Source organism: Lycium barbarum, chromosome 6 (assembly GCF_019175385.1).
Source record: "Lycium barbarum isolate Lr01 chromosome 6, ASM1917538v2, whole genome shotgun sequence".
In the NCBI taxonomy this organism is placed as follows: Eukaryota; Viridiplantae; Streptophyta; class Magnoliopsida; order Solanales; family Solanaceae; genus Lycium; species Lycium barbarum.
Genome location: NC_083342.1, coordinates 122,200,994 through 122,213,332, shown reverse-complemented (window position 1 = coordinate 122,213,332; position 12,339 = coordinate 122,200,994). Strand labels below are relative to the sequence as shown.

General features: G+C 37.0%; 1 protein-coding gene across 1 annotated transcript; it reads left to right on the top strand.

Moving 5' to 3' along the window:
* Positions 1-793: 793 nt before the first annotated feature.
* LOC132598462 (importin subunit alpha-4) lies at positions 794-12,017 on the top strand. The gene is made up of 10 exons (XM_060311332.1): positions 794-1,164; positions 5,035-5,131; positions 5,209-5,300; positions 5,400-5,531; positions 6,237-6,422; positions 6,555-6,718; positions 6,888-6,966; positions 7,360-7,488; positions 10,764-10,891; positions 11,356-12,017. Exons 1-10 carry the CDS (start codon positions 946-948, stop codon positions 11,732-11,734), a joined length of 1,605 nt encoding a protein of 534 aa, XP_060167315.1. The 5' UTR covers positions 794-945; the 3' UTR covers positions 11,735-12,017.
* Positions 12,018-12,339: the final 322 nt, after the last annotated feature.

Here is a 12,339-nt window from a genome sequence, read left to right as displayed (position 1 = left end):
TTGAAAGTTCGGTATTTGGTATATACTTTCAATTACCGAACCGAATACCGAACGCCCAGCCCTAGTTGTGGGTGATGGGTAGTCAGGTGAAGGGGTAAGGGGTGGTGGGTGGTGGGTTGGAGGGTAGGGGTAGTGGGTGGTGGGTGGATAGGTCTATATCCATTGTCTAAAAGGGTTCCCTTTCTTATAACTCGATGAAGACTCAGAATCAGGGCATCGGCAATTGAAGCATGTAGGAGAAGCCGGAAAGGGTGAAATCTTTTCAAAAGAAAGCAACCCGCCAATGGGGTCGTGGGGTGGGTGTGGAGAGTGGTGTGAGTTCGAGGGTAGGGAAGAGACAATTAATATGAAATGTTGCTTGTAGACTCGTTTTTCCTATTTCCATTGGATCTATTTTTTTCAGTTTTAAGGAAAAATAATATTTTTTAAAAAATTTAACCCACCAAACATGAGATAATTAAAAAACATCAACTAAAAATTGTTTTCCTCCTTAACCGAACATACCATTCATGCATGCAAATACAAATATTTTGCTTTGCAGAATGTATTCGTATGACACACTTCAATCTATTCACATTTTACTTCCCTCATTTCCCCTTCACTATAACCACAATTTCTTGTTTTTCCTGATTTTTAATATAATAGAAAACTAGTGAGTCATAAGTCTTTAACAAAAAGACCCCTTTGTATTATTTTCCATAACGTGTCTTAAAAGCAAAAACAAGAGTGAGAAAACTCACAGCCCATTCCTACTGGCCCCCCCCCCCCCCCCCCCCCCCCCCCCCCCTACTTTCCCTTCCTCCTTTTTTATTCTTCAAATCTCACCCCTCAAAAAAAAAATTCCTCTTCTCTCAATCTCAGTCTCCAGTTTCCTTAATTTTCTTCTACACTTTGTGTGAGAGAGAGAAGAGACATTCTTCAATCTCACCCCTCAATTTTCACAAAATGTCGCTTAGACCCAACACTCGCACTGAAGTTCGTAAGAAATCTTACAAAATTGGGGTTGATGCAGATGAAGCCCGTAGAAGAAGAGAAGACAATTTGGTTGAGATCAGAAAGAATAAACGTGAGGATAATCTACTTAAGAAGCGTAGAGAAGGTCTTCTTCTTCAGTCTCAACAATTACCTGATGCTGCTCAAACACCTGCTGCTATTGAAAAAAGGGTATAATTCTTTGTAATTTTTGAAGTCTTGATAATGATTTTTATACACCCTTTTGTGTTTTATGTTTAACTGATCTTGTTATTGATGCCACCGAGTAGGTAAAGTTTTGATCTTTAGTGATGGGGTGATTCTTGATTTGATTGGTTGATTACTTTCTGGATAAAAAGTTTGTACTTTTGTGTTTATATTTTGACTAATTAAGGGTTGGGTATTTTGAATTTACTGATTGAGGTGAATTAATGGAATTCTGATTTTTTTTTTTATTTTGATGTTGCTTAAGTTGAATCCACTTACTAGATGTGTTATTATTGAGATCCTGATTAATTGCTTGGAAATATTTTAGCGATAAGTAAGAGACGCTAGATATTTAGACTTTGATTATATCTTTTTTGGCGCGGCAGAGAATTATGTGCGGATTTGCTCCCATATGATACTTTTTTAAAGCCGTGCATCCCTTGATTCCTGTGGGATCAACAAATGAACTTCTTATAATCTTATACTTAACAAATTTGACTAATTGCTAATATAAATGAAAATCTTGATTCTTTTTGGTGCAAAGAGAGAATGCTAGTATGTATAGGTTATTAGGACAGTGTTATATGGTGGATGCCACAGAGTGTCTAAAAGTTATGATTTTAGCGATTAGCGATGGGTGGTTGATTATTGATTTGATTGGTCAATTACTTTGAAATTGGACAAAAAGTTTGTGTCTTTTTGCTTTTATTTTATTTTTCGGCTATTTAGGGGTTGGGTATTTTGAATATAATGGAACCTGGATTTTTTATTCTGTTGTTGCTGAAGTTGACTCCACTTAATAGTCCACCTTTAATTTATGTGTTATTATTGAGATCGTGATTAATTGCTTGGAAATATTTTAGCTATAAGCAAGAAACGCCAAATATTTGGACTTTGAATATATATTTTTTTGGTGTGGCAGAGAATTATGTGCGGATTTGCTCCATCACAATACCTTTTTAAAGCTGTGCAGCCCTTGATTACAACTGGGATCAACAAATGAACTCTTAAAATCTTATACTTAACAAATTTGACTAATTACTAATATAAATGAAAAACTTGATTCTTTTTGGTGTAAAGATAGAATGCTAGTATATATATAAGTTATTTGGACTGTTATATGGTGGATAGCGCGGAGTGTCTAAAAGTTTTTATCTTAGAGATTAGCGATAGGTGATTGATTATTGATTTGATTGGTCGATTTCTTTGAAACTGGACAAAAAGTTTGTACTTTTGCTTTTATCTTTCGACTATTTACGGATTGGGTATTTGAATTTACTGATCGAGGTGAATTAATGGAACTCTGATTTTTTATTTATTTTGTTGTTGCTGAAGTTGACTACACTTAATAGTCTACCTTTTATTTGTGCGTTCTTATTGAGATCGTGATTAATTGCTTGTATATGTTTTAGCAACAAGTGAGAAACGCCAGATATTTGGACTTTGATTATATCTTTTTTGGCACTGCAGAGAATAATGTACGGATTTGCTCCGTTACGATACTTTTTTAAAGCTGTGCAGCCATTGATTACCAGTGGGATCAACAAATGAACTCCTTATAATCTTATACTTAACAAATTTGGCTAATTTATATAAATGAAAAGCTTGATTCTTTTTGGTGTAAAGAGAGAATGCTTGTATGTATAGGTTATTAGGACAGTGATATATGGTGGATACCACACTCGATCGCTTGTACATAGTTATGCACCATCCTAGTATGAAATCAATGAAATTATCTCTTGATTTATTAGAAACTAGTATTAGTGGCCGCAGTGCGCGTTTGACTACGATAAATAAAGAATAACAAAACAAATTGAATTAGAGACAATATCATTGATTAAGATTCTTTTATTATGTCATAATTTCATTCAACACAAATATAAGGTCCAATATAAGAAAAACTTGATAATCATAAGTAGAGCTAATAATCATCAACAAAAATAGGGGGAAGAAACCACTATTGGAATAAGCTATGCTAGCAGGAGCAGTAACTATAAAATTTCTCATTTTAAATATTAAAATGTTAAGAAGTTTGAACTTCATTCCAATTCAAATTTGAGAAAAATACCAATTGATAAGCTATAGAAATATTAAACTATTTGCCAAATTTCAATATGCTGATCAAATTGAGGGAGTGGTTGACCGAGTAGGTTAATTAGTAGCGGTGAGGTTGGAATGGAGCACTGGGAAGACTTAGAATTTAGAAAGAGTTAAAAAGGAAACCCATACTTTACAAATGGCGTGCCACGGCAATTTTAAACAAATCAACAAAATTACTCAGTAAGTCCTTTGTAATCTCAGATAATCATAATTAGAGCTAAGTCAGCTAACTTCGTTTGTCCAATTGAGTTCTTGTTTTTAGCCCTTTCTTTCACATCTTTCTGTGTATATGGCATTTTTAACAAGTGTGAAAAAGACAAGTTGAAATCATGGATTAATGTGTCTGTCATTATTTATATCAGGTTTATATATCTTTAATTATTTAATGAACCATAATTGATCTGGGGAAATAATTAGCTGGACTTATGTCAAGACCCAAAAGGAACTCTTACCTTATGAGGCTCCATGCAACGAGAGTGTCCATTTGGTAACATATCATCAGTAACCTATTCTTTCTGGAATGAAATGTTTTGATAATCGTGCTCGTGTGATGAAAACCGAAAAGCAAAACTCAGTTTGATAATATTATTGTCTTTGATGAGAAATGAAGCGCACACTTCAAACGAGGTGCATGCTTCTTCAAAATAAATGTCATCTGGGTTAGAAAATGTGAAAGTTTTTGTAACAGAATTAAGATACTCTTTATATTCAGAAATTCATTAAACTTGACCAAGTGATTACATTTTTGTTAAAAGCCATGCCTTCGCTGCTTAAAGTGATACAAAGCGAGAGGTTATTGCGCTTCAGAGAAGTGTACCTTTCAAACAATGACGAGCAAAGAGTTCCAAACTATAGGCAGTCGGTTCTTTGAATCTCAACTTTGAGGAGTTGGATTAATATGTGTTCTATTGTACAATGGATGCTGAAATTAATTATTTCATTTGCAATTTGATTATTATACTACTAAATTTACGGTTTGGTCTTTTTTTTTAACTTTTTCTGAATTGTACACGTCACTTCAAAGAAGGGTGCACTATACTTTTTGCTTTTTGCTTCCAGCCTCGTGAACCTTGTCGTTTTTGGTGCTTTTCGCTTTAAAATACCGTTTTTAACTTAAGAAAGGTCAAGGACTTACAATCTGAACATACAATATGGTAGAAACACTAAGAATTAGTGTAGAATATTAGCTTCAATTTTCAGCATAATATTAATAGAGTCACATAATATCGTTACAGACATGAATTTCAATAGAAACTTGGCTTCAAATTTCAGTAATAGTCGCATAATGAGGAAACAGAACTGAGGAATTGTAGAAAGACATGAGAACAAAATATGAATGATGCTAGCATAAGCACAAACACAAATGTAAAATTTAACAAGTTTTCTTCTTGAAATTAAGAAGAACGGAAATAAGTAAGTTCCTCCGCTCCGTACTATTGCGAAGAGGTTAAAGCGTTTAACCTTTTCCTCCTTCTGTGAAGGTAGAATTAGTTTAGAAGGAAATATCATATCATGCTATGAATGCTTGACGGACGTGGATTTCATTTTCCAAAAAAATACTTGACGGACGTGGATTCTTGAACACGGCAAAGGTTTACAGATTTATTTATTTATTATGGAACTGTCAAACATTTAGAATAAGGACAAGTGGGAGTTTATTTGAGAGATTAAAGATGACACTCTAATCCTTTCCTTTGCCAAAACTTTTACTATAATTAAGGGCCACTTCTAATATCTTTTTGTGTTTTCTAACAGCTGGAAAGTATTCCTGTTATGGTCCAAGGAGTATGGTCAGAAGATCCCGCAGTGCAAATCGAAGCAACTACACATTTTAGGAAGCTTTTGTCGATTGGTATTCATTTGTTCCGTCATTTTCGGATCTAGCTTTCTTAAATTATTTTCTGCTGACTATAGTTTTGTTTACTGTAGAGCGCAGCCCTCCAATTGATGAGGTAATTAAAGCTGGAGTTATCCCTCGATTCGTAGAATTCCTTGGTCGGCATGACCTACCTCAGCTTCAAGTGAGTGTTACCTATTCTTCCTTCTTTTCCTGTTAGGTTGCCTTTACTCAAGATGCAGCAACCATCCTGAATTGGCCTTGATCTTTACTATGTCTGAAGTTTGAAGCTGCCTGGGCGTTGACAAATGTTGCATCTGGGACATCAGAACATACTCGTGTTGTGATTGACCATGGAGCTGTTCCTATGTTTGTACAACTTCTTAGCTCAGCCAGTGATGATGTCCGTGAACAGGTAATCTTGTTTCATTATTTGAATTTATTTTTATTTATGCACCCGATTGTTGGACGTGAATTTCAATAGTTTCCTAGTGAGTGTTAGAGTTTAAACTATGTCACCTGTTGCACAAATATCTTCGGTATGTGGAATAGGAACGACTTTGCAATTTGCTACGTAACCTAAAACATAATGCAGTGTTCGTGAGCTTTAAATTAAAGTCAATATACGTCAAGAAACCTTGATAAGGAAAACAATTATTCCATAAGTTAAAATTTGATTTTGCTTAAAATAGCAGAATCATGTAGAAATAATTAAAGGAATAACATTTTTTTTCTTGATGTGCAATTGGATGTAGAGACGAAAAAGCAATGAAAATGTGAAACAAAAGATAATAATTTGGCTAACTAAGTTTAAATTTCCAAGTAGATAACTGCGGGATGCATTTTGCACTTTGTTAAGGGATTAATGAGTTGTATAGTGCCATTGTCGGGGAGTTTAATATTAAGTGAGAGCCTAGCGGTATAGGAGGTCTGAAAGTTTTCCAGATTTTGCTTCTGCTATTTGTGTTGGTGATCCTGTGTTTTCTTCAAAGAATTTTGTGTCCAAATTCTAAAAAAAGTGCATGTCCCTTTAACAAAGTAAACAGTTGTTTTTAATAATTGTTGGTTCTTTCTAAAAATTCTGACAACAATTCTGTCTTGACACCAATTTACCAAACAGGCAGTCTGGGCTTTGGGCAATGTTGCTGGTGATTCCCCAAGTTGTAGAGATCTTGTTCTAAATCAGGGTGCGTTGATGCCATTGCTAGCTCAGTTGAATGAACAGTCAAAGCTTTCAATGCTAAGAAATGCAACATGGACTCTTTCTAACTTTTGTCGAGGCAAACCACCAACACCATTTGAGGCAGTAAGTGGGCTTAAATTATGCTTCCTTTTTAATGAGCACATTTTTGTGTCTTATTTATTGTGCTGTTTCCGAATCTGTCTAGATAGTTAAAGATTTATTTCAGAAATAATTGGCTGACAGTTTATGTTATAGGTCAAACCTGCATTGCCCGTTCTTCAACAACTTATCCACACGAATGATGAAGAAGTCTTGACAGATGCTTGCTGGGCTCTTTCTTATTTATCTGATGGCCCAAATGATAAGATTCAGGCTGTAATCGAGGCAGGTGTCTGTCCACGACTAGTGGAGCTTCTTCTGTAAGTTCCAAATATTTCTACAATCATTGTTTTGCTTTAAATTAGTCAGCATCTATGCGTCTAGGGGGTTGGAGATTGCTCTTGACATCCAACTTTATACTTGGAATTTTTATAAAAATCCAGCTGATTTGATGCTAACCTTGCCTTTTCCCCTCCTCGTCCTATGAAGTCATCCATCGCCTACTGTTCTCATACCTGCTCTCCGTACCGCGGGAAATATTGTTACTGGTGATGATGCTCAAACACAGGTACTGCGACGTCATCCTCTGTCCGAATCAATGCTGTAGTATTACCTTTATAGTGTTCAAGTTATCTTTGCACTTTGCCTTTCAGGTCACTCTATCTCCACATCAAAAATCAAAATGATATGAAAATTGTTATGCAGTTATTATGTTATCCATGTTTAACATCATGCGAATTTGTTTATTGAGCAAAACAAAAGTTCTAAGTAACGTATCGCAAGAAATTTATTATGCACTTTGTCTTTCAGGATAAACTTGTGTATATAATCTTTATAATCAGAAAGATTGGAAAATTCTGCTAATATCACCTCTGCTGCTACATGGATATGGATTTAAGTGTTCTTCTCTTTGCTTACTTTTGCTCTATTTTCACATGACTTACTGGTATTCATATTTCAGTATGTGATTGACAACCAAGTCTTGCCATGTCTGTATCAATTGTTAACTCAAAATCACAAGAAAAGCATCAAGAAGGAAGCATGTTGGACTATCTCTAACATCACTGCTGGAAACAGAGCCCAAATACAGGTATATCTCCATTCCACTTAAGTGCTTCTGATTTTATTAGTCTGCTGCCAGGTCATATTTCTACATGGAGTAGTTTGCACTTTTTTGGCTCATTAAATCCCATAAACTACTGTTTTGTTATCTAAAGTGGAAATAAGGTCTATACATAGCAATACTACATCAAATGCTGTTTTTAAGCTGTTTGAACAGAAGCTAAGTACCTAAAATCTTTTGGGATTGAGAAAGTACTCTGATAATGCTAACTATTGCCTTGCTCATCCTCTCTTGTTTCCACCCTGGCTTTCAAGCTCCGCGTTATCGTCTTGTAGATGCTAGACATAGTCGTGAGTTTTTGCTCTGTCAGGTAGTTCTGTTTTGTTTAAAATATAGTTCCATATTTTTATTCAAGGACCTTCCAGAAGTAGTTTACAGACTATGCTTTACACCTGTGTTTGTCCCTTACCTTTTCTGAGGGTCTGTAGGGCATTGAGTTGGGGTGGTTTTGTTATTGCACTTTCCTCTTCTCGTGGTGATTTAATGGGGGTCACATATTAGCATAATATTTAATATAACACATTTATTTATGATGAATTTAATGTACCACTGTTATAAAGGCACAGAAGAAAGAAGAGAGTCCTTAATTACTACAACATATGGTATTTCTGTGAATTTTTTCCGTCATTGCGTGCTTTTCTTGTACACCTGCAGCTTAGTTTTGATTTTTACTGAATACTGATGTTATTTTCACGGGAAACAGGTTAACGGCTTCAATGTGCATGCACTTTTTCCTTTCTTTTCTAGGTTTTGCCTGGACACAGGGAGCTCCTGTTTGTAGTTATTGCAATTTCCTTTATTTTATCTTGCTCTCTTTGATGCAAATAGGCTCACCGTATGATGCGTTTCTTGAGACAACAACAACAACAACCCAGTGAAATCCCACATCGTGGGGTCTGGGGAGGGTGGAGTGTCGAGACCCCAAACACTTCCCTTGCTACCACCCTAATGTAACTAGCCGTCTTGTCCCACATACTGATCGCATCCCCACTACTATCCCAGGCCCCCATATCCTTCAATTTCTCTCCCATCTCCAGTGCACTAATCGTGGTCAAACTACCCCATCTGATCCTAGGTCGGTCGTCCACGACCCTCTTCTTCCTCGTCCTCTTGATCCCTAAATTCATCACCAAGAGCTTATGTCGGGTTGTAAGATAGTCGCTCGGAATGACCTTACAATCTTTGCACAGACCTTTATCATCCTTCCGAAGGAGTAAAAAGTCTATCTGAGTTTTAGCCACCGAACTACGGAAGGTTACCAAGTGTTCCTCCTTCTTTGGAAAACTCGAATTGGCTATCACCAACCCAAAAGCTCTTGCAAAATCCAAAAGTGAGACTCCTCCTCCATTTCTGTCCCCGAAGCCAAAGCCTCCATGCACATCATCATAACCTCCCGAAATAGGCCCGATGTGTCCATTGAAATCGCCTCCCACGAATAGCTTCTCAGTAGGCGGTATGCCTCCCACTAACTCGTCCAAATCCTCCCAAAAGCGCCTCTTCTCCTCCTCGCCTAAGCCCGCTTGCGGCGCATATGCACTAATAATCCCTTAATTCACTATCCACTAAAATGCCCACCCCATTTCTATACTTCGACCTACCAGAGAACCATAGCTTATACCCGTCTACCTCCTTAGCTTTAGGACCTACCCATTTGGTCTCTTGGATACAAGCTATATTAATGTTCCTCTTCTTAAGAATCTTAACTAGCTTCTTAACTAGCTCTATGGACTTTCCCGTTAACGCCCCAATGTTCCAAGAACCTACTCTCAACCTAGACGCTCCTTTAACCCACTTACCCCTCCTAACCCTCGCCCCCGTCCCCGAACGAGAACATGACCCTAGTCTACCATCACTAAGCAAAGCCACAAGAAAGAGTATGAACTAATAAATTCAAAAGTCTAAAGTTAGCAAAATGTTACTACGAATGTATGGACAAATAATGGATATAGCAACCGGAGGTACCAACTCCAGTTGAACTGAACCTGGTCGCCGCCGGAAAACACTGTTCAACGTCCGAGTTACTGTTCACTGTTGAATTACTGTTCCCAAATACCTGGCTGGAACAGGAGAAGAGAAGAGGGGGGCGAAAGAAAAAAAAAATGAACAGGAAAAGAAAAAAAAAAAAACAGTAGGGAAAAAGAGGGGGCTGCCGGAAAATTCTCCGGCGATGGCGCGACTGAGTTCTTGCAGCGCCAACAGCAGCTAGGAAAGAAAAAAGGAGAGAAAAGGGGAAAAAAAGGAGAAGAGAAGAAGAATAGGAGATGAAGAAAAGGGAAGGAGAAAAAGTAAACTTGGCCGGAAAAGTGGCCAGCGTTACCTGATCGCCGGAGTTACCTGGTCGCCGGACGTGGTGGCAGGTGGGGTGGGGGGGGGGGGGGGAGAGGCAATGTTACCGTTGAGGGTAGAGGGGGAGAGGAGAGAGAAGAGAAGAAAGGTTTTTAAACTATAGTAAATAGGCATATTATGATCATGATGCGTTTCTTGAGAGTTAAAAAAAATATATGTAATGCGAGAAAACTAAACATAAGCATAAATAATAATTATTTGGACAAGGTAATTATTATTTAAGGATATGTACAAAGGAACTAATTTTCCTTGTGAAAAAAAGAGAGGATACGTATGAGGGAACTATTACAAGCGTTAGAATAATCGTAGGATATACAACAAAAGTTTCCGCAATAATGGCTTTACACCAAGGATCCGCAGTGGACCTGTCTTTGTTTATCCTAAATATGAATGAGCTAACTAACAGTACACAGGATGAGGTCTCGTAGTATAGTGGGAGTATCAACCAAAAAGCTTAAACTACTAAGAAGCACGTTAGACAATAAGGTATTTGGATAAGAAGAAGCAATATCTGCGCTGCAAGTTTAGGTATCATAAAAAGAGTGAAACTGGGTGAGACTAAACAGGATTGTGCTACATAAATATACACAAGTAGATATTTAGGCTTGACTTTCCAGAGAATGATATGATAAATGAAAATGTAGCACATGATTAGAATATGATTGTTGAAATGAAAAAGTGCCACCGGAGTGTTATGCGATGGGAAGATATTTTTGTACTACGAAGTTATTTCAAGAGAAGCTCGCTTCCTTTTTGTCAACTTTTTTGCCGATTTTTTTGCTTTCCATTTTCCCTTTCAACGATGAAATGAATTGATTCAGGAATTTCAAAATATTCTTTTCCTTTATTACTCTTGCTACTAATGCACTTGCACTTGTTTATTTTCTTTTAAACAGGCTGTTATTGAGGCGAATATTATTCTTCCCTTGGTACACCTATTGCAAAATGCAGAATTTGACATTAAGAAGGAGGCAGCATGGGCTATCTCAAATGCTACCTCTGGAGGATCCAATGACCAGATTAGGTTTGTTCTTTGGCTGTATAATCTCTCTGAGTCCTTTAATTCTGCTGTTTGTCTGATATCTCTTATGATCGGGTCATACTCTTCTTGTAACCGAACCGATATGATTTTTAATGAGGTAGTTAGTAAATAACTATTCTTGAAGCTTGAGCAAAACTAACAGCAGATTTTCTTCTTATTTGATAAATGATCAGACACTCTTATAGACATTCTATTGGAGTGTTATCTTATGATAAAATAGGTAAAGCTCTTGGTTTTGAAACATAAACTGATAATTAATGAGTGCTGGTCTACTTATCATCTTGACATGCTGGAGGATTTCCAATACTTCTGGAAAGAGCTTTTAAACCTTTTAAGGGAATAGCTCTTAGGTTTTTGAATGAGCAATTGTGAAGTACTGTGCAACTGTGGAAAGATGGTGAACATTTCAGTTTTTGTAAATGGATCTGTTGTTTATCCTATTGCAGATTCTTGGCAAGTCAAGGTTGCATTAAGCCACTATGTGATCTCCTAATTTGCCCCGATCCCAGAATCGTTACAGTATGCTTGGAGGGGCTCGAGAATATACTGAAGGTGGGCGAGGTGGACAAAGAAGCCGGCGTGAATGGTGGAGTCAATCTGTATGCACAAATGATAGATGAATGTGATGGATTGGATAAGATTGAGAATCTCCAAACTCACGACAACAACGAGATTTATGAGAAAGCTGTAAAGATCTTGGAGAAATACTGGGCTGAAGAAGATGAAGAGCAAAATCTCCCTGATGGTGTTGACGGGAATCAGCAAGGTTTCCAATTCGGAAACAGCCAGCCTAATGTTCCTGCAGGTGGATTCAAGTTTGGTTAGAAGATTATAGCGAGTCTGTTTTGTTTTATAGGTCTCTTCATTCGTGGATCACAATATTAGACTATGTAATTGGATTTACTTGTTGCCAAGGGTCAGGGTTTTTGGTCTGGCACAAAGGCTTTTTGAATTGTCTGAAAGTGTAATGGTTTAGTTTGTTTTTCTTAATTTTCATTTGAACTTTCAACATCGTGTTACAAAGGAGTGTTCTTTTTGGTTGGCTTTTTGTGTGAAGTACAGGATATTTTTATGGTTGAATTCATGGTATGTGGTTAATGTTGCCCAAGATTAGCTGTTTACCACCACGTAATCTAGTGTTAAGATCATAGTCAGTATTTGTGGTACCAGACTATGATGGCATGAATGTTAGTATATACTTAAGAGTGGTGTTTGGTTTTGAAACCGAACTCAAAGCTTAATGGGTCTGGAAATCAACAAAACCTGTTTTCTTGATTACAGAATATTGGTTATTGGTGTTCTAGATGAGAAAAAAGTTGCAAATCCTTTAGCACTTCGAATGAGTTTTGCATACAAGTTCTGACCAAGATGATTGAGAGAGATTTAGCCAGTTTCATTTTGACGCCCCTTGTCAACCCCGACATTTACTA